The sequence below is a fragment of the Peromyscus maniculatus genome, chromosome 21, assembly GCF_049852395.1.
Source record: "Peromyscus maniculatus bairdii isolate BWxNUB_F1_BW_parent chromosome 21, HU_Pman_BW_mat_3.1, whole genome shotgun sequence".
NCBI classification, from domain to species: Eukaryota; Metazoa; Chordata; class Mammalia; order Rodentia; family Cricetidae; genus Peromyscus; species Peromyscus maniculatus.
In genome coordinates this window covers 26,813,969-26,840,812 of record NC_134872.1, presented here as the reverse complement: position 1 = coordinate 26,840,812, position 26,844 = coordinate 26,813,969, and the positions used below count along the sequence as shown (strand labels likewise).

Here is a 26,844-nt window from a genome sequence, read left to right as displayed (position 1 = left end):
GGGAAAGCTAGCATCGAATCCTTGTGTGTGCTTCATATTCCCCAACAACCACAGGAGAAAATCAAGGCCGGGAGAAAGCTTCCGAGTACTGTGTACCCATTGGTAGAGTTTTCTCGACTTTCACTAGTTTCCCGTACACGTCATTTTCTAGGAGTTGGAACCATAATTCCGAGAAACACAACCTGAACGCTCAAATCTTGAGTGGTGGCACCAGGTGTGATGATCTGTGCGGTGGTTTGAAAGAAAAACGGCCCCTAAAGGGAGTGGCACTATTAGGAGGTGTGGCTTTGTTGGAGAAGGTGTGGCTTTGTTGGAGTAGGCGTGGCTTTGTTGGAGTAGGCGTGGCTTTGTTGGAGTAGGTGTGGGCTTGTTGGAGGAAGAGTGTCACGGTGTAGGTTGGCTTTGAGGTCTCCTATGCTCAAGCTATTCCCAGGTCTGTTCTCAGGCCACTTCCTGTTGCTTGCAAAATGTAGGGCTCTCAGGTACTTCCCCAGCACCGTCGGCCTCCATGCCACCATGATGATAATGGACTGAACCTCTGAATGTAAGCGAGGCACCCCAACTATATGTTTTCCTTTGTAAGGGTTGCCGTGGTCATGGTGTCCCTTCAGAGCAATAGAAAACCTGACTAAAACAATCTATAATCCCAGAACTCAAGAAGTTGAGACAGGAGGATCACTGGTTTGAGGCCAGCCTGGACCACACAGTGAAACCACACCTCAAACAGAAAATAAACATCAACTGCAAAGCATTGCCAAAACAGCAACAAAACAGACCTCTCCAAAGGCCACTTTAACAATAAAATAGGCAATAATAGCACATATTTTTTGCAAGCATAAGCACTCAGGTATACAAATGCCCAAATAGCATTTGTGAGGATATAACAGCTCTGGGCAGGTAGGCTCTGTTCATAATGGGTCCAAAGTAGTGGCTGGTAATTGTAAGCATCCCACTTGGTAACTGTAGGCACCTGGATTCCCATGGCTGTCTTAGTTCTCGCTGTGAAGAGGCATTGTGACCAAGGCAACTCTTATGAAAAAAAGGCATTTAATTGGGGGCTTGCTTACAGTTTCAGAGGTTTAGTCCATTATCATCATGGTAGGGAGCATGGCAACACCACCTGGTAATGGAAAAGTAGCTAAGAGCTACATCTGGATCCATAGGCCAAGAGAAGAGAACTGAGCTGGCATGGGTCTATTAAAACCCTCAGGGCCCGCCCCAGTGACACACTTCCTCCAACAAGGCCACACATACTAGACTTTCTAATTCTTTCAAAGGGTTCCTCACCCTGGAATAGAGGGAGGGTATTCAAACCACCACATTGGCAGAACACTCAAGTCTTTTTAGGGAGCTAGGGTGAATGCCAGACCTCAACTCTGTAATTCAAGCTAGCCTAGACCTGGCTATGTGATCAGGCTGGTCTGGCATGTGTGATTCTCCCAACTCTTCTTTCTGAGTTCTGGGATGCAGCTATGTGCTACCATGTCTGGCTCTTGAGATGTTTGACAGGCTCAATCACAGGCCACCACTATATAGAATCTATATTAAAAACAGTGGCTCCAAAAGGGAAGAGCTTGAGAAGTCTTATTTCTTACAAATGCAGACATAAAAAAGACATCTTGAGGGCTTGATGGCTCAGCGGTTAAGAGCAGTGACTGCTCTTCCAGAGGATCTGGGTTCAATTCCTAGCACCCACATGGAAGCTCATAACCATCTGTAATTCTACTTCCAGGGGACCTGGCATCCATGGCAAAGCACCAATGCACATTTGAAAAAAATAAAAAAGGGATCTTGAAGTCGGGTGGTGGTAGCACACATCTTTAATCTCAGCACTCTGGAGGCAGAGGCAGGCAGATCTATTAGTTTGAGGCCATCTTGGTCTATGAAGTGAGTTCCAGGACAGAGAAACCCTGTCTTGAAAAACTAAAAAGAAAGAAAGAGAGGAAAGAAGGAAGGGAGAGAAGTAAGGAGGTAGGGATTGGTTGGAGCTGGAAAGATGGCTCAGCAGTTAAGAGTTAAGATCCCCTTGTAGAGGACCCAGGTTCAATTCCCAGCACCCACATGGAGGTGGCTCACAATCACCTGTAACTCCAGTTCCAGGGGGGCTCTAACACCCTCTTCTGGCTTCTGCAGGTACTACATGCATATGGTACACATACGTGCAGGCAAAACACTCATGCATAAATAAAAAGATTTCTTTCAAAAGAGTTTGACGATGTAAAACAGTGAGGAGGAAAACTTTAAAAAGCAAAAAATTTCAACATGTGAAAAGGAGTACTTCGGGGATATATTATAGGCAGGTACACAGAGGTCATGCCTTAGGGCTGGCCACGCCCACCGTCCTCAGCTCTCTGCTGGCGCCTTGGATTGCAGTGAATAAGTATTTGCTTATATTCTTTTTTTTTAAAGATTTATTTATTTATTAAGCATATAGTATTCTGTCTGCACATATCCCTGCAGGCCAGAAGAGGGCACCAGATCTCATTATAGAGGGTTGTGAGGCACCATGTGGATGCTGGGAATTGAACTCAGGACCTTTGGAAGAAGAAGCAGTGCTCTTAACCTCTGAGCCATCTCTCCAGCCCCTTGCTTATATTCTTTAAGGACATGGCTCTCCGTGGAGAATGCAACTCTTCCTCTCTTTTACAGCAATCACTCCCTCTTGCTTCTTTTATATTATTATTATTATTATTATTATTATTATTATTATTATTATTATTATTGGTTTTTTCGAGACAGGGTTTCTCTGTGTAGCTTTACGCCTTTCCTGGAGCTTACTTGGTAGCCCAGGGTGGCCTCGAACTCACAGAGATCCGCCTGGCTCTGCCTCCCGAGTGCTGGGATTAAAGGCGTGTGCCCCCACTGCCCGGCTGTTTCTTTTATTTTTAATTTTTAAAATGGTATTTGTTTGTTGCTTTGAGAAGCACAGGAGTACATGGCACACGTATGGAGATGTCAGGGAACAACTCTGGAGTCCATCTCCAGCAGGTCAGAGAAACTGGAAGGAGATGTGGGAGTTGGTGGCTACACACACACAAGAGACAGTTTTTTTTGGGGGGGGGCAAAACTTAATTCTCTTTTTATTTTTCTCTTATCCCTTTTTATACCACCTAAGACAAAAATTTCTATGAAAGAAGAAATTACCTCACAACCACAAGTTACATATTTTCCAAAAGCAAATTAAAATCTTTACACAAGAAGAAACCACATTACGATCACACGTTTATGTTTTTCTTAGAAGTCCATGTGTAGTTAAACATTTTCCTTTGAATTATTTTTCCCACCATAACATCTTCACCCCAAAGCAATGATTCTTTTATTATCAATTAATGAAGTCCTAAGCAAGCCAAGCGTATTTCAGCCAGTTCCTTTGTACCGGCAGGCAGCTGTTTGAGGTTTCAGGGTAGCAAATTCTTCTTCTTATTCTATTCTACAAAACTTTCCTCAAGTGGTCCAGCTACCCATCTATTTTTTTTCTTTACATACAATAGGGCCATTTAATTTCCTTTCACAACTTTGTTTTTTCAGGGTGCACACCGAAACCCGTGATGAATTCTGTAAGCTTCGGGACCAAGGAACTCAGACCTAATCCTGGGGGCAGAGACATGATTTGATCATCTTTGATCATCATCCCGTTTTTCCCCACAGGCAGAATCCATGGGTCTATGATGCGTGACACTTCCTTGTTTTCATTTTCCATCCACGTGAGAGGAAGTCTCACATCTCTAAGGGTCATTGCTCTATAAAAATCATCTTCATTACGATCTGCATGTAAGGGCTGGAGAGATGGCTCAGCAGTTAAGAGCACTGACTGCTCTTCCTGAGGTCCCGAGTTCAATCCCCAGCACCCACATGGTGGCTCACAACCATCTGTAATGAGATCTGGCGCCCTCTTCTGTGTACATAATAAATAAATACATCTTAAAAAAAAAAAAAAGATCTGCATGTAAATTGCCCGCTGAGGAGTGGGATTTTCCCATGAAACAGTCGTACTATACTAGATACAGTGGCACTGCCCCACTCAATACTTACATCACGCCCAATACAGTAATGCACAGCAGCAGCAAACAGGAGAAGACACAGAAGAAACAAGGGGCATTCTGGAGAGGAACTCCCTGGGGCTTTGCCTCTCCAGGGTGCACCCGCCTGCTCTGCTAACCAGTGGCCGCGCTCCATAAGCTCCAATGCCAACTGCAGTTCCTCTGACGTGGCCACCGACAGGCAACTTATGGGGGAGGGGGGTGTAGATTCTCTTCTTCCACTGTGTGGGTCCTGGGAATCGAACTCAGGCGGTCACGCTTGGTGGCAAGCACTCTTAACCACTGAGCAATACTCTCAGTTCTTTTCTGTTGTCTTTGAGAAAAGGTCTTATTTAGCCTGAGACGACCTTGAATGCCTAGGGAGATCTTGAACTTCACCTCCCGAGTGTTGTAATTATAGGCCCATGTCCCAAGTTCTCACGCATGTTTCGTGTGGTAGACCTTCCTCGCCTTACCCACTCAGGCTTACACTCTCTTCTGAAAACATCCTTAATGTCACAACCAAAATAACATTTTCCAGGGTTCCAGGTACTCTGCCTGCCTTCCTGACATGATGCAAGCGTCCTGGGACAGCCTGGGCACATTGCTATGTCTTCCCCAGAGCCTGGCTTGACACCTCCATTCTATAGCATTTTCCCCCCTCCATGGAGTTTGAGGTTTTCCATTTTGGTTTTTAGGGTTTCAGCATTTAGGGGTTTAATACTTCTGGAATGTTGCTTTGGAACATTTAGACTCAATCTTTATGGTGTTCTGGATTAAGACTAGCACCACTAGTCTAGCCCAAGGTCAGACCCAGGATCTTGTGCTGCTTTCCATTGTTTCTTTCCTTCCTTCCCTCCTTCCTCCTCCAGCCTCCATCCTGGAGGCTGGAATTAGGTGTCACTCATCCTAGGCAGGTACTTTATCACTAAACTACATCCTCAACCTCTTTTTTTTTTTTTTTCCAAGATAGGTTTTTTTCTGTAACAGCCCTGGCTATCCTGGAACTCACTCTGTAGATCAGGCTGGTCCTTGAACTCACAGAAATCCACCTGCCTCTGCCTCCAGAGTGCTGGGATTAAAGGCATGTGCCACCATCACCCGGCATTAATCTATTTGTGTGTGTGTGCCCATAAGTGTAGGTGCCCATGGATGTCAGTCAAATCCCCGGTCCTGGACTTATAGGTGGTTGTGAACTGCCATGTGGGTGCTGGGAACTGAACTCCAGTCCTCTGCAAGAACAGCCAGTGCTCTTAACGACCGAGCCATCTCTCCAAACCCCCAGCCTCTTTAAAATTTTTACTCTTGCATGTGTATGCGTATGCATGCATGTATGTATACATTTTCTCATATATGTGTGAGTGTGTGTGCATAGGTATGGAGGCCAGACGTTGACATCTTCCTGCTTCAGCCACCTGAGTTGCTGGGATTACAAGTCTGTGCCACCAGGCCCAGGTCTTTGAATTGTGTTCTTAGCTGCCACCGGTCTGCCACAGGTGCTGGGTCTGACATCAAAGAGTTTGGAAAATGCTGATCCATTGTTTGCAATATGGGCTTCCCCCGTTTCCTCTGATGCCATGACCCATACAGCTTGGCTCCTCGGACCCTTCAGTAGGTGTGCTGAGGTGACCAGGGCAGCTGTGAAGCAAACATTTCCCCTTTTCTTTAAAGGACGGATACAGTAAAGCTGGGGTCACGTGTGGTTCTCTAGCACTACAAATGTAACCCAGAACCTCATTGTGGTGCTCATTAGGGTCTGCACAGTGAGAGGGGTTAGCTAGTCTCATTAGGGGAGCAGCCTCAGGCTATAAACACCCAGGAGGAGGAGGAAGTCGCTAGTCTTTTCATACATTGGTCATTTGTTCATAAACATTCACACTCTGGAGCCAGGCAGTGGTGGCGTATGCCTTTAAGTACCAGTACTTGGGAGGCAGAGGTAGGCGGATCTCTGAGTTCGAGGCCAGTCTGGGGTACAGAGCTACTTCCAAGACAGCCAGGGTTACACAAAGAAACTCTGTCTTGAAGAACAAAAAAAATCATACTTTGACTCCCGAGGAATGCTTTGCCAGTCCTCTTGAGCCTGGCTCGTATGGGGCGTGGCTTTGCCGATGTCCCAGAGGTCCAAGCTCTGGAGCCTTGACCTGGCCGTGCACATTCACTCGGAACTTCCGGTGCTTCCCCCTGCTCCCTACACCTTGATTATATTCAGTGTCGCCGCCGTCCAGGCGAGAGCAGTCTGGATATGTGAGAAGGCACACGAGAGCGGTGCTTCTTGCTGGATTCCGTCGGTAACTGCTGCCTCTCGGCTGTAAAGCCACCACCTCCCCTCTCTTAATTATGAAGTACCCTGCGGGGGATCCTCCGAGAATATGCAAATGCCACGGCTCATTACATTTTTGCACTAACTTCACAGGGACTTTACAGTTGCTTCCCACAACAGGGCTTCTCGTCCTGTTCGCTATTGATGACATTTTAATCCTCTGTGCTTACTAATTGGACCTCTGCTTCTCGGCTTTAAATCCAGCACTACTGTTATTTTGTTGCTTACACTGCTCTGGGTCTGGCTGTTGGGAGCTTCTGTGTCCTTCCCATATGCTACCATGACGTTTCCTTCCTAGCTCCACAGAATGTTCTGGGTCACCTCATGTTTTCTTTGCATCAGCCCTGAAGTTAACTAGTTCTTCAAAAACCCTTGTTTCCTTTGATTAGAGTATATTTGTTTTTATTTTATGCATATGAGTGTTTTGCTTGCATCTATACACATGTACCACATGCAGGCCTGGTGCCCACAGAGGTCAGAAGGAGACATCAGATCTCCTGGAACTAGAGAGTTATGGATGGTTGTGAGCCACTGTATGGGTGCTGAGGACTGAAGCAGAGTCCTCTACAAGAGCAGCAAGTGATCTTAGCTGCTGAGCCATCTCCCCGTGCCAAGGAATACAATATTTAAAAACAAAGGTCTGACTTCCAGACCTTTGGGGTGTCTTGATTCTAGACTCTCAGAAGCAACAGAGTTGTGAAATGCATGCATATTGCCACAGAGTTCTTTGGCTCATGTCCATTTTTTTTTATTTTTTATTTTTTTTTAAGTCAGGGTCTCACCATATAGCCCTGGCTGGCCTGGAACTCACTCCTATTTGCCTGCATTTCAGAAACTGTGGTCCATCCTAATACTTCAGATTCCAGTCCAACATCAGAAAAAAAAATTTTTTAAATGATTTATTTGCTTATTATGTATACAGTGTTCTGTTTGCATGTATCCCTGCAAGCCAGAAGAGGGAGCCAGATCTCATTACAGACGGTTGTGAGCCACCATATGGGTGCTGGGAATTGAACTCAATACCTCTGGAAGAACAGCCAGTGTTCTTAACCTCTGAGCCATCTCTCCAGCCCCAGAAAATTTATTTTAACAATACCTCATTCTTTATTTGTAGCTTTGTTCTCAGTGGGGGAAATAAAATCTATGTTTAAGCTGTGCAGTGGTGGTGCACATCTTTAATCCCAGCACTGGGGAGGCAGAAGCAGGCAGATCTCTGAGTTCAAGGCCAGCCTGGTCTACAGAGTGAGTTCCAGGACAGCCAGAGCTATACAGCCAAACCTTGTTTTTTTGGGGAAAAAAAAAAAAATCTGTGTTTATCTATATTGTGTTCACTTATTTGTTTGGTCGACTTTAGTATTCATATGTGTGATAATAATATATAGGCTGTGGATATATGATAATAATAATAATAGGATAATAATAGTAGGGGTAATGTGAGGAAAGAATGGCCTCACTCCTAGGCTAGACAATAGGATGGGGGTTGGTAGGGCTAGATGAACCTAAAGGTCATAGAGACAATCAGTTGTCAACATAAAAGCCATCTTCCTAAAGGCAGTGTCCACGTTGGTATGGAATGATTGGCTCCTCAATCACGGTGGTAGAGAACCAATGACCCCCTCATAGCCCAAGGAGAAATGAGCCGTGTTGGGGGGTGGGGTGGAGCTTGGCTTACCTAGCTGGTGATCTGCATTTTGTTGGATCAGCATCTTTCACCCCGTGGGGGCCTCTGTCATTACAGGTTGGCCTTTTGACAACGCCACGTGTAAGATGAGCGGCTTGGTGCAGGGCATGTCTGTGTCTGCCTCTGTTTTCACGCTGGTGGCCATCGCCGTGGAAAGGTGAGAAATTTCCCTGGGTAACGTGGGGCCGGTACTGAGAGAACACAGGCCTTTGGCACTGGACTAGCTGGCAGGCCACAGAGAAGGCCTGCTGGGGGCACCACTCCATCCCTTTCCGGAAGGCAGAGGCCACTCCTGACATGGCCCCCATAGTCATTTCTGGAACTGGAGGCAGTCTGCATCCTGGGCATCAGGAATCCTACCTCGCCTTTGGCTGAGCCCTGGGAACCAGAGCTTGAAGAAGCTGTCTGTGGACAGGCTTAGTGGAGCTGGAATAGAAGAGTTTCCTTTTTTTCCTGTATCTTGTTTCCTACTTGCTGGTTCCTGGAAACCCTGGCCTTACTCGATCTGTATGTCCATCACTTCTGGTCACTCAGCCTCAGACTCCCGCAGTCTGGATTAAGCATGGTTCTGTACCTGCGGCCAGGGCTGGGTGAAGCTCTGGACCAGTGCTTAGCTTTCCTTCCCATGACACACAGTTGTGACCCTACCCCGGCTCCTCACTAAGTATCTGCCTCCCCGCCCCGACCCCCCGACCTCCCCCCCTCCCCGGGGACTAGGAGGTAGGCAGAACAGCTGGTGATGGCGTTCATCCTCATCACTGCCCCACGATGTGATGTTGGGTCACTCATTCAGCTACTTCGGGAAGAATTTTATCGGTAAAATGGCAAGTGCCCTAAGAAGAGGTTGGAGGCTTCAGACAACTTTGTTTGAAAAGTTCATGGGCAGTTCTTAGCCCACAGTCCAAACACCAGCTGCTATCAAGATTTCTTCCACATACGCACTGTAATGAGTCATTTTCTGTTCCGACAGCCAGCTCCCAAATAATGATGTGAAGACTTATAATTATGAGAGCTTGGCCTATAGCTTAAGCTTGTTCCTAACCAGCTCCTATAACTTAAACTAACCCATGTATATTAATTTGCATTCCATCATGTGGCATTACCTCTCTTCTATTTTTCACCTCCTGTTTCCTCCCTAGGTCTTCTGGCGTCTCCTGTGCGCCTAGATCCCTCCTCCTCTTCCTTTCTCTCCCTGGAAATCTCACCTATGCCTCCTGTCTAGCTATTGGCTGTCCAGCTTTTCATTACACCAATCACAGCAATACACCTCACACAGTGTACAAATATTCCACAACAACCCACATCTTCCTCCTGGTCTCTCTCTCCAACACCAGTCCTTTTCAGCTCTGTTCCTTCTAGAATCTCATGTTCCCCTCTCCTTCCCACCTCTGCCCCGCATCAAACTCCATTTTTTTTTTTTTGATTTTGTTAGGTTGGCCTTGAACTCACATGTGGTTGAGGATGACCCTAAACTCCTGATCCCCGTCACTCTACCTGCCTACTCCTAGGCTTATATGCCATCATGCCCCATTTTCCTTGCTGCTGGGGTTAAGCTCAGGGCTTTGTGCATGCCAGGTAAGGACCCTACATGTCCAGCCTCAAACCCCTACCCCTGTCAGGGCATGATGAAGCTGGGTCCCCCTTTCTACAAAGCCACTAAATAATTGGGTTATGTGAGAAGCTCTCTCCTCCCCTAACATTTTTTTTCTTGTCTTTTTAGTTGTGAGTCTTAGTTTTTAATGGCTGATCCATCTCTTGAACCCTCAACCTTTGTTCTTGTGTTGTTGTTTATTTGTTTGTTTTGTTTTTTAGTCATTAGTGAATGACTTGAAAACATAAAACCCCTCACAGTCACACTTACAATTTATCAAGCTCCACCTCCTCCAGGAAGCCTTCCCAAATGATCCTAGGAGTTTCCTCCACCTAGTGATTGCCATTGAGTTCATAACAGTACTTAGAGGCTTCAGGAGTCAACTGTGCTCTGGAGAGTTCTCTAGTGTCTGATGCTCTGAAGCCAGAAGGCCAAGGTCATTCAGGGTGAGGCAGTGAGGCTTGACTAGGCTGTGGGAAAGGAGGAGATAAGTGCTTTCAGGCTGAGAGGGTGGAGTAGGTCGGACACAGGTGAATGAAGAAGAAAGGGCCTCTGGACAGCAGTCACCATCCCATCATTACCTGTGTTCTAAGAGGTTCGGTCCCTAAAGAGCCATGTGGACTTGTAAGAGAGCCAACCTCCTCCCTTCCACTCAAACAATTGAGCCCACCCCCCCTCCCCCCCCCGCCCCCCTCCCCCGCAGTCTTCAGCAGGGGTGTCTCTGTTTTCTGGCACAGATGGATGAGGGGAGGCATTCTGGGAAGGAGACGATCCTCCTTTTTTCTTGCTGGTTTTTTTTTGATTTTTTGCTTGTTTGTTTTGAGACAAAGTGTCTGTCAAGCAGCCCATCTTGAACTCTAGTCAAGAATGATCTTGAACTCCTGATCCTCTTTCCTCTGTTGTCCAAGTCGTTTTTTGGGTTTGGTTTTTCCTTAGTCTTAGGCATTCAGGATGACTCCAGAGTGGGGTTGTCTCAGCCCATCCTCATCACCCTGCAGAGGAGGGTTGATTATGGGCCCCATGGTTAATTTTTGTTTTTGTTTGTTTGTTTGTTTGTTTGTTTGGTGTGTGTGTGTGTGTGTGTGTGTGTGTGTGTGTGTGTGTGTGTGGTTTTTTTAGAGACAGAGTTTTTCTGTGTAGCCCTGGCTGTCCTGGAACTCACTCTGTAGACCAGGTTGACCTCAGACTCAGAGATCTGCCTGCCTCTAATTCCCGAGCGCTGGGATTAAAGGCATGCACCACCACTGCCAGGCTATGAGCCCCATTTTTTAAGATAAGGAAACCGAGGTCCAGAAAGGTCTTTAGGCAACTGATTCTTCTAGTCATCCACTCCTGTATTGACATAAACCCATTCTAGGACACTTGTTGGACACCCACTTTCAAGTGCATACCTAATCCCATTCTAGGACACTTGTTGGACACCCACTTTCAAGTGCATACCTAATCCCATTCTAGGACACTTGTTGGACACCCACTTTCAAGTGTACACAGTTGAGCCACAGCCTTTGAACCCACCACCTCCTTCACCTCTGCCAGCAGCTCCCAACCCAGGCTACTCAGAAAAGAAGATGCTAAAACCCCATACCTCCTTCCCAGAATAATCACAGTGGAGAGGGGTTTCTTTTTACATATATTTCAGGAGAGTCCCAAAGTGAAGGTTTTACAGCCACTGGTCTAAGTGGCGCAGGGGAATGGACAAATTGGGGTTCCATTTATGCGATGGCTGTGTGACCTTGTCCTAGTTGCTTGACGCCTCGGAGAACCTTTCCTCAGGTAAATTAAGGGTGTAAGCAGGTTGGAAGAATTAGCAGTTCAAGGTCACCCTCTGTCACATGGGGCGTTTGAGGCCAGTCCAGGCTGGAAACCCTGTCTCAAAAATGATAAATAAACACACAAGGGTTTAACGAGAGTTATCGCCGAGCGGATCTAACAAGGAAAGTCACGCTACACACTTGTGACTGTTTGTAGCTGGACTGTGGACACCCAAGAGGAGACCAGGATGAGCGCTTTATGAATCTGAAGTTTATATTGAGCCACACGGACCTCGCTGGGGGCTCTCACCCCTGTGACTACAAGTCTAAAGAGGTGGCCTTGAACTGGGTGAGCCGGGAGGTTTATAAAGGTAAAACCCACAAGTTTGGCACATCCCATTGATGTAGCTGTGGTGGCTGTTGGCAGGCAGGACAGAACATGAACTTTAAATGAGAACAGTTGGGTCACCATGGTATTTCTGTTTGATCAGGAGGCAGAAAACCTTGAGGTTTCGGGAGCAGAACAACGCAAGTTAGTAAAAGTCCTGTAAGTACTGTACGTACTCACAGGCTGGCCTCAGTTGTAGCCCCAGATCCCGTCAGGATTTAGCAAATACGTTTTCCTTACTTCAGCATAATGGTTGAGATGACCCAGGGTTGGCCTGCCCCGGCTCAGCTCCTTGGGTTTTCAGGGGGAACACATAAACAGCTAGAAATCACATTTGTTACATTTGTAACATTGCGCTGGTACAGTGACTCAGTGGGTAGAGGTGGTTCCACCAAGCCTGTCCACCCGAGTTCAGTCCCTAAGACCACATGGTGGACCGAGAGAACTGACCTGCTGCAAGTTGTCTTTTGTGTGGAGAGGGAAAGGGAAAGGAGGAAAGAGGGAGAGGGAGAACTGAGCTCTAAATAAACGTTTTTAAAAAGCATTTGTGTATTTACCTAGCCAGGCTTCCCAAGCACAGAATGTTCACCACAGACTGGCTGCGAGGCCTGCTACCAGCTTAACCCCTCCAGAAATAAAGAGCCAAGCCTCTAGGGGGAAGCTGTTCTCTTCCTCCTCACCTAATAATCCAGCCTGGGCTCCAGAACAATTTAACTCAGTGAGTTGCCACCCCCGCAAATGACAAACCAATTTACTTGTAAATTAACCCGATTAGCGCCTGAGCTGTCACCGGATGCTTCCTTAAGTGTGGTGATGAATGTCAGGTATCTGCCAGCTGCACCGGATGCTGCCTCAAGTATGGTGATGAAAGTCAGGTGTCCTCTTCCAGCAGCCCCCAAGCAGGTCAGCTCTGGCCCACTGGGCCTCCGGAGACCCTTCCAAACCCCTCTGCCTCTCCTCCTCCCCCACCCCCACCCCCGGGCTGCAGGTTCCGCTGCATCGTGCACCCTTTTCGCGAGAAGCTGACTCTCCGGAAGGCGCTGCTCACCATCGCGGTGATCTGGGCGCTGGCGCTGCTCATCATGTGCCCCTCGGCGGTCACGCTGACCGTCACGCGCGAGGAACATCACTTCATGTTGGACGCTCGCAACCGCTCCTACCCGCTCTACTCGTGCTGGGAGGCCTGGCCGGAGAAGGGCATGCGGAAGGTCTACACCGCTGTGCTCTTTGCGCACATCTACCTGGCGCCCCTGGCGCTCATCGTGGTGATGTACGCGCGCATCGCGCGCAAGCTGTGCCAGGCCCCGGGTCCCGCGCGCGATGCGGAGGAGGCGGTGGCCGAGGGTGGCCGCGCGTCGCGCCGCAGGGCCCGCGTGGTGCACATGCTGGTCATGGTGGCGCTCTTCTTCACCTTGTCCTGGCTGCCGCTCTGGGTGCTGCTGCTGCTCATCGACTACGGGCAGCTGAGCGAGCCGCAGCTGCACCTGCTGTCCGTCTACGCCTTCCCCCTGGCACACTGGCTGGCCTTCTTCCACAGCAGCGCCAACCCCATCATCTACGGCTACTTCAACGAGAACTTCCGCCGCGGCTTCCAGGCTGCCTTCCGGGCACAGCTCTGCCGGCCACCCTGGGGAGCCCACAGGCAAGCCTACTCCGAGCGGCCCGGCCGCCTCCTGCGCAGGCGGGTGGTGGTGGACGTGCAGCCCAGCGACTCCGGCCTGCCATCCGAGTCTGGCCCCAGCAGCGGGGTCCCAGGGCCTGGCCGCCTGCCGTTGCGGAATGGGCGTGTGGCCAACCAGGATGGGCCCCAGGGAAGACCTGGCTGCAACCATGTGCCCCTCACCATCCCAGCCTGGAACATCTGAGGTGGTCCAGAGAGAGCAGGTCCAGTGGTCGGGCCTTCTTTGGCCGTGACCCTGACCCGTGATGCCTGGACACAACAGCAGTGTTAGCAGAGGGTGTCAAGATGTCATTGATAAAAAAACGAGACAGTGGGTAGCCACGCCGATGGCAAATGAGAAGAGGAAGAAGCTTCCAACCTTCCAAAGCCCCTCTGCTCTGGAGCCATATCTGGATGAGTCTGTCTCGTCAAAACCTCAGAACCCTTCTCCTCAGAGGCACTGAGGCTCAGGGAGAGGTGGCAAGGTTTGGAAATCCCACTTGACCCAGACTCCAGTGTGTCCGTCTCTGTGGTATCCGCATTTCCGGTGGTCTCCTCCCCAAGGCCTTCTGAGGCAGGAGCTGAGGAAAATGTGTGGCCTTATCTAGGGAGCTGGGAAGAGGTGACCTCTGTGCTTACGTAGAGACCTGCGATGGAGTCCCCTGTGTTGTGTTGCTGAAACAGCTCTCCGTGGCCCTTTCCGGAAAAGTCCGTGCTCTCCTCCTGCCGACTCCAGTGTGTGTTTTATTCTAAGTGTCCAAGTCCATTCCCACTTCAGGATGTCACAACTGAGCAGCGGCAAGAAAGAACCCTAGGGAGCTTGTTTAAATTGCAGGGGCTCTGGGTTGAGCCTAAGGGACGCTCTCCTCCTCCACCCCACCACCCAGGGCCAGGGAGAGCTTCCAACAGGACCAATAGCCCACTGGGCGGCAGGCGAGGGGAAGAGGAAGACAGCTCAGTGCCCACTCTCCCCTCTGGGACTGTCATACTGGGCCTGTGAGCCTGACGCTCTTCTCCTGGCCTCTCTTCCTTGCCTAATGGGAAGGAGAAGTTGGTCGATCGGGGTTGGAGGGAGCCCCTGAAGGACAAACACAAACCCTTCCATAATATGTGACTCATGAACCCTAAAAGCAAAGGAGACCAGGAGAGCCCGCATGCACCCCAGCTCTCATCCAGTGTACTTGTGATCACCTTGACAGGGTGATGCCTTTCCCCAGGAGCTAAGGAAATGGGTTGCCTCTGCTGATTTCCCCTACAACGTCAATGATCTGCACTTAACCGGACACTTTCCCCTCACCTCCATTACCACAGTTGCTAGAAATTTAAGGGATAAAAAAGGAAACATTTCCAGGATCCAGGGCTCTGAGCTCTTACTGTCTCCTTAACACACACTGACTGGCCATTCACTGTTCCCAGGTCCATCATAAGCAATGGCCACAGTGGCGGAAGAAACTGCCTCACCGTTGTGCATGTTCAAGCATGTCTCTGGACACTGGCCTCTGAGTCATTCAATGTTCTTGCCATTTCACAGAGCGACTGAGGCCCAGTAGGGTCAGGGTCACCGGGCCTCAGACAGCAGCATTTGGACAGGCAGGCTTGTCTTTGGGCAGCTTGAATTATATCCTGCCCTTCAGAGAAGGTGGGCACGGCAGGATCTCCGGACGGAGAGCTAGAAGCTCCCTGCCTGATGATAAAAGGGAACACCCGTGGAATGAACCCAGATTGGAGCAGGGAAACGTCTCCATTGTGTCTGCCCTGTGACTTCTGGCCAGAGCTGTTCTGAATAAAAATTTATAACTGTATGCTTAGGAGGCTGCCAAGCTCCCTTATGCCACTGCCTGGTCCAGGAGTCTGGGAATGGTGGGTGAAGGCAGATAAGGTATGGTGGCCTGAGCTGACACTCTGCATTCTTTTGTTGTTGTTTTCAAGACAGGGTATCTCTGTATAACAGCTCTGGCTGTTCTGGAACTTGCTTTGTAGACCAGGCTGGCCTTGAACGCAGAGATCCACCTGCCTCTGCTTCCTGAGGGCTGAGATTAAAGGCGTGAGCTGCCGCCACCACCACCACCACCAGGCCGCTCTACACTCTGGCTGGTGTTGTATTAGTGTCACATGAACGACACAGTGGCCTGAGAATTGCTGGCTGTTTACTGGGAAGACTTGTGACTCTAAGCTCTAAAAATAGGCCAGACCAAGGGCCATGTCAACTCTATCCCTGGGGCCCCTGGGAGCTGTGTGAGTTGCAGTCGGCTCTCTGCCCTGGGATGTGTCTCCTTCAGCATGGCCTCCCAGAGACAAAAAACCACAGCTTCTTCTCAGCGACCGTGTCCACCAAGGCATCTGCTTTATTTTCCCCCAGACCCCCTGCTTTGAGGGTCCATGGCTGCACCAACAGCATGGTGTTCCATTGTTCTTGTCATTGCTTGGGGAAGAGCAGAGGCAACACCTGCCTGCCCCACAGGACTTGGTCCATGTGCTAACAGGCACAACTTGATGTTACAGAAAAGCCCGCAGGGTGTGCATGCACGGAGCTTGTTCGTTTGTGCATGTGTTAATACACCCGATACAAAGCTTTCCCCAGTGTGCACTTCAGTGGCGTGGAGTGGTACAGTGTAACGGTCCGCTCTTTGAAGCACTGTATTATCCTAAATGGAAACTGTGTCCCCATTGACACCAACTCCCCATCCTGCTTTGCCCAGCTCCTAGCAGCCGCCATTCTTCCTCTCTGAACTTGACAGTTCTGTGGTTCCCTACAAGTGAAACCACTCAGTGTTTTTCCTTTTGGGACTTTTACGTCATGTAACACCCATCAAGGTTCATCCATGTTGTCACATGGGTCAGAATTTCCTTCCTTGTGCGGCCAACTACTTACTATTCCATTTGTTGTGTGTCTGCCATCTTGCGTCTCCACCGATATATTCTTGGTCCAGCTATTACAAGTCACATGTATGCATGGGGAGGGTGTTAGATAATGAAACGAGGTCCTGAAAATAGTATGAGCCCCAAGGACAGAGACCCCAACACTTCTCTCAACTTGTCATTTCCCAATGACAGAGCAGAGGACAGCTGAGATCTCTCTCCCCCTGTGCCCAACGCAGCTGCTGCGTTGAGCTTCCTTCCTCTGTGTTCCTTCTTGGCTAGAGTAGGGAAAATTGTATGTTCTGTTCACAGGACGTTTGTATGACCTTGTTTTTATAGGTTGTAGCATTGTTGGTCTCATGAGATCTCTGTGTCCCGACAGACACTTGGGTCCGAGTGAATCTTGTGTGACTACAGCATTCAAGTACACTCAAGGATGACCTCTCTGGAGCAGCCATGTTCCATCTGAGACCTGTTAGGTCTCCTGAGGTGACTGGCCCTTTCATGGGTGGAAAGTTTGGAGATGAACAGAGCCTGTGATGGGGAAGAGAGCCAGAGGCCTGTGGACATGGAGAACCCGACCCAGAGGGGCTCTTTGGAGGGACGCCGTGTCCTTCAGTACCATGTGCCACAAGAGTCTCCAAGCGGGTCTCAATGGATGAAAGGGCTCTTGACTTCCCCAAGACCACGCGAGCACACCTGACCAATGTGAGGGAAGGCGGTGTCCACCGGGGCCCACAAACCACAGACTGGCCAGCCTTGGGCCGCCAACTTTCTCTAGGGGCCTGGAGGATTCATGGGCTGACTTGGGTTGGAGTGGAAGGTGGAACCGGCAAAGGAAGCCAGGAGCCCCCTATCATTAACCTACTGTGCATTCATCCCGAGTCCAGGTGCAAGCCAAGTCCGGGGCTGGAAGGATAAAGCATCGCTATTCGGTTCTGGACCTCTTTGTATCCTTTTCCTTAGCTCACCTCTCAGAAGTGCCACTGAGAAAAGATAGATGAGAAAGAGGTGACCAGCAGCTTCATCACAAGCAAACAATGTTGAAGCAAAACAGATTCCTTGTTGAGTAACCCAATTATTGTTGGCTGCTTGTTTCTTTACAAACACGCCCCTGCATAAGCGTGGTGGAAATTTCACAAAACATAGATAAGCAAAGAAAAGGGGCAAAGTGCTTCAACTGGATGGAAGACTCACATTTGGTTTGTGAGCATAGATAGGTACATATTTAAATTTTTGCAGCACCCGTATGGAGGGATAGCATATGCTAAAATTCACCCTTCTGCTGTGAACATTTGATGGGTCTCAGCAATTGTATATTTGTTTCACCAAAGATGCTTCATTCTTCCAAAATGCTCCCTAATGTCAATGTATGCCCTTCTCCTCTGATCTCGGAAAACCAGCCATCTGGTTTCAGAATGTGGTGTATACGGTGTATGTGGACCTTGTTTTGAGTGTGTCTGCTTTCATTTGGCAGGATGACGTTGAGGTTTGCTCACATCATGACATTTCTTAGATTGTCCTTTCTGTTGTGGAGTAGGACTCCATTGTGGTGTGTGTAGCGACACAGTCTACCTGCTCATCAGATGACTGTCGTTTGGGTTGTTGACTATCATGAGGGACGCTGCTGCGGTCATTCCTACACAAGTCCTTCCCTGCACACGTTTTCAGTTCTCTTGGTGAATAGGGAGAGAGGGTGCTGGGATGTGCAGTGAGTATACACTTCTGTCTGCTAGCAATGGTACACTATGATCTTCTGTCCTCACCAACAGTGTCCATGAGTTGCCATTGTTCCGTGTTTTTGCCAACACTTAGGATTATTGTTCTTTTTAAAGTTCTCCTGATGACTGGTGATGTTGGGTATCTTTTTATGTGCCTACTGGCAATCCTTATAGCTTTTATTTTAGCCAACTACCGTAGAAGTTCCTTGTTGTCACAAAATACCTGACCAATAAGAAGTATAATTAAGATGGGTAGGGACAAGACCTGGAGAGAAGGAGGGCTCAGGGATTAAGAGAGCTTGCTGCTCTCTGGAGGATGTGAGTTTAGGTTTCAGCACTCACATTAGGTGGTAGCTCTTTTTTATCTATCTATCTATCTATCTATCTATCTATCTATCTATCTATCTATCTATCTATCTATCTATCTACCTATCTATCTATTTATTTATTATGTACACAGAAGAGGGTGCCAGATCTCATTATAGATGGTTGTGAGCCACCATGTGGGTGCTGGGAATTGAACTCAGGACCTCTGGAAGAGCAGTCAGTGTTCTTAACCTCTAAGCCACCTCTCCAGCCCCAGGTGGTAACTCTTGTAACTGCAGTCCCAGAGGACCCAATGCCCTCTTCAGACCTCTATGGGAACCATATGTGCATACACACGTGTACATACATAAAGCAAAATAAATTATTTTTAAAACTGGGGGGAAAAAAACTGACCAAGGTGCTGAAGGAAAGGAAAGGATGTCCTGGCTCACAGTTTGCAGATGTAGTTCAAGTATGGTGGGGAGGTGTGGCAGAGGAATGGTCCAGCTATGGTGACAGACTATGAGGCTGCTGGTCACACTGCATTTGCAGCCGGGAAACAGAGCAAAGGTGAGTGCTGGTGTGTGGCTCACATTCTCCTTTTCCCTTTTTATTTAGTCTGAGACCCCAGTCTGTGGATGGTGCCACCTCCGTGTGGGCTGGGTCCTTCCTCCTCAGTTAAATCTCTCTGGAAACATCCTCACAGGCACTCCTAGAGATGTGTCTGCCAGGTGATTCCAGATCTAGTCAGGTTGACAAAGAAGGTTAATCTTCACAATTATTATTATCTTGGTTTCTGAGACACCCATTTCACTAGGTAGCCGAGGCTGGCCTTGAACTCACTAAATTGCACAGGCTGGGATTCCAGGCCTATCATCAAAAATAGCTTTATTCGGCCTCAAATTCTAGCACTCAGGAGGCAGAGGCAGGTGGATCTCTGTGAGTTTGAGGCTAGCCTGGTCTACATAGTGAATTCCAGGCCAGCCAAGGCTATATATATAGTGAGACCATGTCTAAAATAAATGAGTTTATGCAAAATAAAAGGCTAGTTTGGAGCGGGGGTGACATTGGAAATGACCTCTCCAAGGAGGTAACATTTGAAAAGAGATCTGAATTGAGAGAAGAAGCTAGGTGGCCCAGCATGGAAAGACAGAGCCAGCCAGAGCAAGCATCATATGGGAAGGCCACGAGACAGGAGAAGGGTAGAAGAATATGGGCCTCACATATAGCAAAAGGCCACTGACGCTTAGCAATGACGTTTCTGGTCAACTCAACCCATTTCTTTGGTGCCGGTTAAATTGCAGGCATGGGCCAGTGAGAAGGCCGGCTGGGTAAAAGGGCTTCTTACACACATTCGATGACCTGAGTTCAATTCCCGCAGCTGCCACAGAAGGAGCTGAGTGATTCCACAAAGTCGTCCTCTGACCTCCACAAGTACACTGTTGTACACATGCACCTAAACACACACACACACACACACACACACACACACACACACACACACACGCCATGCACGCCCACATGCCTGCCTGCATGCTAGGCATGGCACCAAATGTCCTTTGTCTGTTGTTCTGACAATGGAACACAAACCGAGACTCAAGTCCTGGTCTCTTCTCCCCCTGGTTGCAGTGACCGATCTTTCCTACATTTGAGAAACTAAGGTTCAGAACTAAGCCAGGAGGCTTGATGGAGGTTTCCCATCATCCTAAAAATAAACCCAGCCAGCCACAGGCTCCGGGCTGCTGCTTTGGTCCCAGGCCACATTTCCATCACATTCAAAGGCTTCCAAAGATCTGAGATGGAAGGAACTTCAGCAGCCTGAGGTACAAATACAGCCTGATCCAACACCACATCAAGCCCCCGGGGGAGTCCCAGTTCCCTTGCCCTGTGGGCACGTAAGGAACGAAGTCTCCTGGCCTGGCTGTCACATCCTGTACCGCTGTTTGTGTTCCCTTGCTAACTGCCGTGGCCTGGTCTTCGAATCTGGCCACCAACAAATGTTGCTGTTGTCATGTACAAGCAACAAAATAAATATAGGTGGAAAAACCCAAGCTTAGCGATTTGGAGAAGGGAGTTTATCTGTGGCATGGCCAGTGGAAGTATTAAATCATCTTGTGTTTGAGGGGTGTTTGCTACCCGCTCCCCTCAGGTCCCCTCCTGTCTTCCCTTCTGTGCAGAGGTCGGAGCAGCCAAAACACTGAGAAGCCTTCATTGCTGTTCTGGCTCCTGGGGAAGGACCCCTTGTGCGTCCGGTGGTCCTTGAAGCCCTCACGCAATCGGCATAATCACCTCTTTTATGTTCGCCTTCCCAGGTCTTTGGAAAAGGACCCTGGTGCCTCTGCCATAATCTGCAGAAAATAACCTTGTTGTGAGAAGGTTTGAGGGCCTTGTTTCTTTCAGTTCCGTGCCACCAGTAGTTTCTCTCCTTTTGTGTCTTCATCATGGGAAAAAAAAAAAAAGTTTTCAGGCAAAACAGTCAACCCCTTCAAGAAGATGGCGAGTAGGCGATGGTCCCTTAAGACACCGCAGGATGCCCGTTTTGACAGGACCGAAGTGAGTGGTGTGGCGGTGTGGACGTTGCTGCGAAGTCCACATAGCACCTAAGAGGAGAAACCCAAAGAAAACGGCAGGCTTTGTAGACTGCTGTCCAGTGGGTTTATTTTGTTTTAATTTTTCCTTTTAAGATTAGAAAAGGCAGGGGTGGGGGTGGGGGGTGGAGGTGGGGAGGCAGGGTGTGGTGATACACACATTTAATCCCAGCACCTAGGAGGCCGAGGCAGGCAGTTTAAAAGTAAACATATGTGTTGTCTGTGGAGAGTGTGTACATGTGAGTACAGCTGCTCACTGATGCCAGAAGAAGGTATTGGATTTCCTGGAGCTGCTGGAGGGGGTGCTGGGAACAGAACTCCAGTCCTCTGCAAGAATAATAGGAACTCTTAGCCGGACAGTGGTGGCGCAAATCTTTAATTTCAGAACTCCAGAGGCAGAGGCAGGTGGATCTCTGTGAGTTCGAGGCCAGCCTGGTCTACAGAGCAAGTTCTGGGACAGCCAAGGCTATACCGAGAAACCCTGTCTTGAAAAACAAACAAACAAACAAACAAACAAACAAACAAACAAGAGTAGTGGGTACTTAACTGTAGAGCTGCCTCTCCAGCCTGTCTTGGTTTTTAGACAGGGTCCCATCTAGTCCAGGCTTGTCTCAAACTTGCTGTACAGCTGAGGATGACTTGAACCCCTGACCCTCCTGCCTTCACCTCCCCAACAATGGGATGATGAATGAGCACCACCACTCCTGACTTCAGGCAAAGTTTTATTTTTAAATACTTTTGATATTTTTCCTTTTATTATTTATGTATATACCTATGTGTCTTGTGAGTATACCACGTATGTGTGGGTGATGGGGGAGGCCGGAAGAGGGAGTGGGATCCCCATCCCAACAGCTGGAGTTAGTGGCAGTTGTGAACCTCCTGATGTGGGTTACTAGGAATTGAACTCAGGTCCTCTGGAAGAACAGCAGGTGTTCTTAACCACTGAGCCATCTCCCCAGCCCCCAGGCAATGTTTTAAATAATCTTTGCAGTATTCATGGTGTCTAATGATATAGCAGGAACACTAGGAAGTCAAGACCTTCTTGAAATCGAGAAGCCTTAACTAGACACTAGAGTTCTTGAGAGGGGATCTAATGTACCCAGAGAGGATGGGAAACTGTGGGAGACGGCAGAGCCAGAGCAAGGCTCAAACTCAGAACATGCCCCCTAGCTCATTCGAAGGACCATGAATCCTAAGGTCATGTAGAACCCAGGTCTGAATCCCTACACCACCATGTATTCTGAGAACACATTTCCTGACTGTGCCACCACACCTGGCTAGCAGGAGTTCTTCACACTACATCAAATCACCTGAGTAATTACCTATTCATGAGAAGACAGGTGTAGTGGTTTGAATGAAACTGGCCCCCAAAGGCTCATATATTTGAAAACCTAGTCACAAGTTAGTGGAACTGTTTGGGAAGGATTAGAAGGTGTGGCCTTGTTGGAAGAAGTTTGTCACTGTGGGTGTGCTTTGAGGTTTCAAAAGCTCATGCCAAGTTCAGTCTCTCTCTCTCTCTCTCTCTCTCTCTCTCTCTCTCTCTCTCATCTCTGTCTCTCTCTGCTATCTCTGTCTCTGTCTCTCTTTCTGTCTCTGTCTCTCTCTGTGTGTGTCTCTCTCTCTGCTATCTCTGTCTCTGTCTCTGTCTCTGTCTCTGTCTCTCTCTCTCTCTCTCTCTCTCTCTCTGCCTGCTGCCTGGGGATCAGGATGTAAAACTCTCAGCTTCTGCTCCAGCTCCATGTCCTTCTGCTTCCCACCATGATCATGGACTAAACCTCTAAAACTAAAAGCAAGCTCCCAGTTAAATGCTTTTCTTTGTAAGAGTTGCTTTGGCCATGGTGTCTCTTCACAGCAATAGAACAATAACTAAGACAACAGGACAGCTTAGATAAAAATTCTAGCAGGGTCCATTCAAAACTTAGTACCTGTTGAGTATTGGGGGAAGGGATCATAAACTTCCTTACTTTCCAGTGGCAAAGGCAGAAAAGGAAAAAAAATCACAGTATGGTACAATCCTTCCCGTAGTGGGGTCCCGTATGATTGGTCAAAGAGGTTAGAGGACAGCTTGAGGGGTATCAGAAATGGATTCCCAGAAAGGGTCTAAAATTAGTCTAAAGGGCTGAGCTAGATGAGTGAGCGCATGGAGAGGAAGAGTGTGGAGCAGGGGGTGAAAGTTCACAGCAGCAGCAGCAGGGACAGCGGACTGGAGGGTGATGGAGTTCACAGTCACTCGAGGAGGAGGCATCTGCAGGATCCGGATGAGAACTAAGGAGATGGCTGAGGCAGTGGGAATGAGGAAGGGAAGTACAAGAGGCGTGGGGGAGATGGATTCAGTACGCCCTGAACTGGCCAGCTGGGGAGGGCGGCATTGGCGGTATTTTCAGTCACTCGCGACAGGAGCCAAAGGCTCATTGGACTAAGGGAGCATGCAATGCAAATGCATCTGACTGGCTGATGTATGGATCCAAGAAGTCAGGCTGCATCCACACCTCTGCCATCTGCGGTACCCATGTCACCCTGGCTGTTAGGACACAGGCCTACCCCTTTGAAGACAGTGGTCATTTTTGAAAGACCACGTCCTATAGCCTGGTAATATCAGGACATGTCTCCCCGCAGCTCTCTCCACGGGACAAAGAATTACGAAGCCATCTGTGTGGTGGCCTGGCAGTTGACTCTCTGCTCTATGGTTCTAACACGTACCTGGCTCCTCTGTGCTCCCTGTCACATATGCTGTGTCACATTTACTAAATCATGTGATGAGAAACTTCCTGCCAGCCTCCCCCACCCCAACTTAGACAACTCTGCTATTTCCTGTGTTAGGGCGGGTGCCTTGAGGATTTGCTCTGAAGAAGCTTCTCTGGCTCTTCCCGCGATCTCTTTCTTATTCTTGCTCTTAATGAAGCTCTTCTCCAGGTTTTAAAGGTTAACCCTCTCCTTTCCTTGAAGGCAATTTTGTTATTTTTTTGTATACTGTAGCATTTCCTGTCTAATACTTTCTTCCTCCCACCTCAAAGCCCAGTCATGGCCGGGAGGACTTTGAATAAACTTCATGTCTGAAGGGAATTGTTTGTCATCTTTCTTTTCCCAGAATGACCCCTGCTCCTTAATTATTTGTTTGTCATATTTAGCAACAGTAATGTCAGAAGCCTGTATTTGCTCATGTGTGGGCACAGAGAGAGAGAGGCAGGCAGAGCGAATGAATGTAAACATGTCCCTCTTGTCATGACTGTCCCCAAGAGCGGGAAGCAGCCTGCCCTCATTGGCCCAGATGGAGCTGGGTACCCATTCTGAAGCCAAGCTCTCATCAAGGGAATGCCATGATATATATTCCTTTCTAGAAGAGGCCCCTCCCTTCTTCACCTTTGGGTCATGGTCAGTCAAGGATGGGAGAACAGGACCGATTTAGCCAAACCAAGGCTCCTCCTGGAGTCCTCCGGCACACCCAGCCTCTGAACTGTTCATCTGGGGAAGGGGAGGCAAGCTGTGGAGAAGACACATGAGCATCATCAGGGGTCCTTCACTTTGCATCTTCACTGTCGATGTTCCTGACGTTACCCACAGGGTCCTCGTCTCCAGGGTGAACGGTCGTGGTTAGTAAAATTCCACAGCCACGCCCGAGTGAAAAAGAGAAGACCTCTTCCAGCATGGCTCCCACGGAAGCAAGAGAAGCTTTCCCAGAAGCCTCTCTCCCAACTCCCTTTATATTTTGAGTCACATAACCACAACCAAACCAGACATTAGCAAGAGGAACAGGGACATCGTGATTAAACTAGACTAATCAGGACTGTCCCCTGGGGTTGGCACCGACTTCCCAGAAGCACAAGAATGTCGGGGGGGGGGGGCAGGTGGATGCAGGACTGAAGACCAACAGTCCTGTTAGGAGGGCGGGGGGGGGGGGGGGGCGGGCGGCGGCGAATGGGTGTTGGATAGGGCTACCAGGATGAACCCAGAGAAACCCAGGTCCGCTGCATGCGCAGGTACAGCCTTGCCATGATTTACAGGAGAGATGGTGAGTGCTCTCTTAGACTTTTTAACAATGAGACATTCCCCAACAGGGAAGCCAGCTGTGTACAGAGGTGACTGTCCCCTTCTAAAAACCGCTGCGACTTACAAGTTGCACATCTCCTGGTTTAGCTCTTCCCTCTCGAGCACTCCTCCGATCCCTCCGTGGACACCTCTTCTCATGGCCTTCCGGAAGTCGGGGGCTCTTCAGGATTCTGTCTCCTGCCCTCTGCCCTTCTCATTCTGTGCTGTTCCTATAGGTCAGTGGTTCTCAGCCTGTGGGTGGTGACTCCTTCGGGGGTAAAATGTCCCTTTCACAGCGGTCTCCTAAGACCACCAGGAAACACAGAGATTTATATTACGATTCATCACAGTAGCAAAATTATAGTTATGAAGTAGCAATGAAAAGGGTTTTATGGCTGGGGGTCAGCACAGCATGAGGAACTGTATTAAAGAGTCGTGGCGTTAGGAAGGTTGAGAACCTCTGGTCTAGGTGGCCTTACCTTCTTCAGCTCCCACTGCCAAGGCAATGGCTCCAGCCTTTCTCTTCTGAGTTCCAGACCCATTTCCAACTGTCCAGCTTGGGACTTTGGCCGTCCACACACTTTGCTCGCTATAAAACCCTGGCCAGCTGGGCGGTGGTGGCGCACGTCTTTAATCCCAGCACTCGGGAGGGACTCACTCTGTGAGTTCGAGGCCAGCCTGGGCTACCAAGTGACTTCCAGGAAAGGAGCAAAGCTACACAGAGAAACCCTGTCTGGAAAAAAAAAAAAATCCCTGGCCATAGTCACTGGTAATCCTGGATACTTTTTTGTTTTATACTAATGTGTGGCTAGAGTTTTCCTGCCTTGCCCACAGTCAGGACAAATCTTTGTCACCCGCCAGTCCCACAGCCACTCAGACCCAACCAAGTAAACACAGAGACTTATATTGCTTACAAACTGTATGGCCGTGGCAGGCTTCTTGCTAACTGTTCTTATAGCTTAAATTAATCCATTTCCATAAATCTATACCTTGCCACGTGGCTGGTGGCTTACCGGCGTCATCACATGCTGCTGGTCATGGCGGCAGCTGGCAGTGTCTCCCTGCCTCAGCCTTCCGTTTCCCAGAATTCTTCTCTCTCCTTGTCCCACCTACTTCCTGCCTGGCCATTGGCCAATCAGTGTTTTATTTATTGACCAATCAGAGCAATTTGACATACAGACCATCCCACAGCACTAATGCACTATAAAAATGCAACTTCAAGTTGCCTTCTCTGACTCTATTGCTGTGTGGAACCTGTTTGTCTGTTGTATGCTCCCCTGTGTTTATGTGAGTATGTGTGTATGTGAGCATGTATGTACGAGAGGTGGGGAGAGTTACCCGTGTAGAATAGCTTTCTTGGACCCAGTGTGGTGTCCTGTGACTTTTTAAATCTCCTCAGTTGGAAGGCAGAGGCAGGCGGACTTCTAAGAGTTTTAGGCCGGCCTAGTCTACATGGTAAATCTCAGGCCAACTCTGTCTCAAACAACAACAAACTTAGCTTTCTCAAGGGCCCATCAAAAGTATCCATGATTGTGTTGTTTCCCGGCACTCATGCTTGTGCCTGTGACAGCAGTGTGTGTTCGTCAGTGTCCTGCAGTATCGCCTGCACATGAATATACTTCTCTACTCCTTTGACATTGAACCTGATTGTGTGAATGGAAAGTGGGCAGTTGTCAATGTGGCGGGAAGCATGAAGAGTCACTGTGTACCTACTTGTGGAGGTACAAGCCTTTAACCCCAGCACTATGGAGGCAGAGGCAGGTGGAGCTCTATGAATTTGGAGCCAACTAAGGCTACAAAATGAAACCCTGTATACATATACATACACATGTAAAAAATATTACTATATATACAATAAATATAATCTATATACTATATATTGTGTATATTACACTATAATATATGTATGTGTATGACATATGCATTTGTGTATA

The 26,844-nt window shown here is 48.6% G+C and overlaps 1 protein-coding gene across 1 annotated transcript in view; it reads left to right on the top strand.

Annotated features, from left to right (window-relative positions):
• Npffr1 (neuropeptide FF receptor 1) overlaps window positions 1–20,986 on the top strand; it is a 42,507-nt gene extending 21,521 nt beyond the window's left edge. Inside the window, exons 3-4 of the mRNA XM_006972708.3 lie at window positions 8,078–8,177; window positions 12,739–20,986. Coding sequence (XP_006972770.1) covers window positions 8,078–8,177; window positions 12,739–13,615 — 977 coding nt within the window. The 3' untranslated portion in view covers window positions 13,616–20,986. The remainder of the gene's footprint in view (window positions 1–8,077; window positions 8,178–12,738) is intronic.
• The last annotated feature ends 5,858 nt before the right edge of the window (window positions 20,987–26,844 follow it).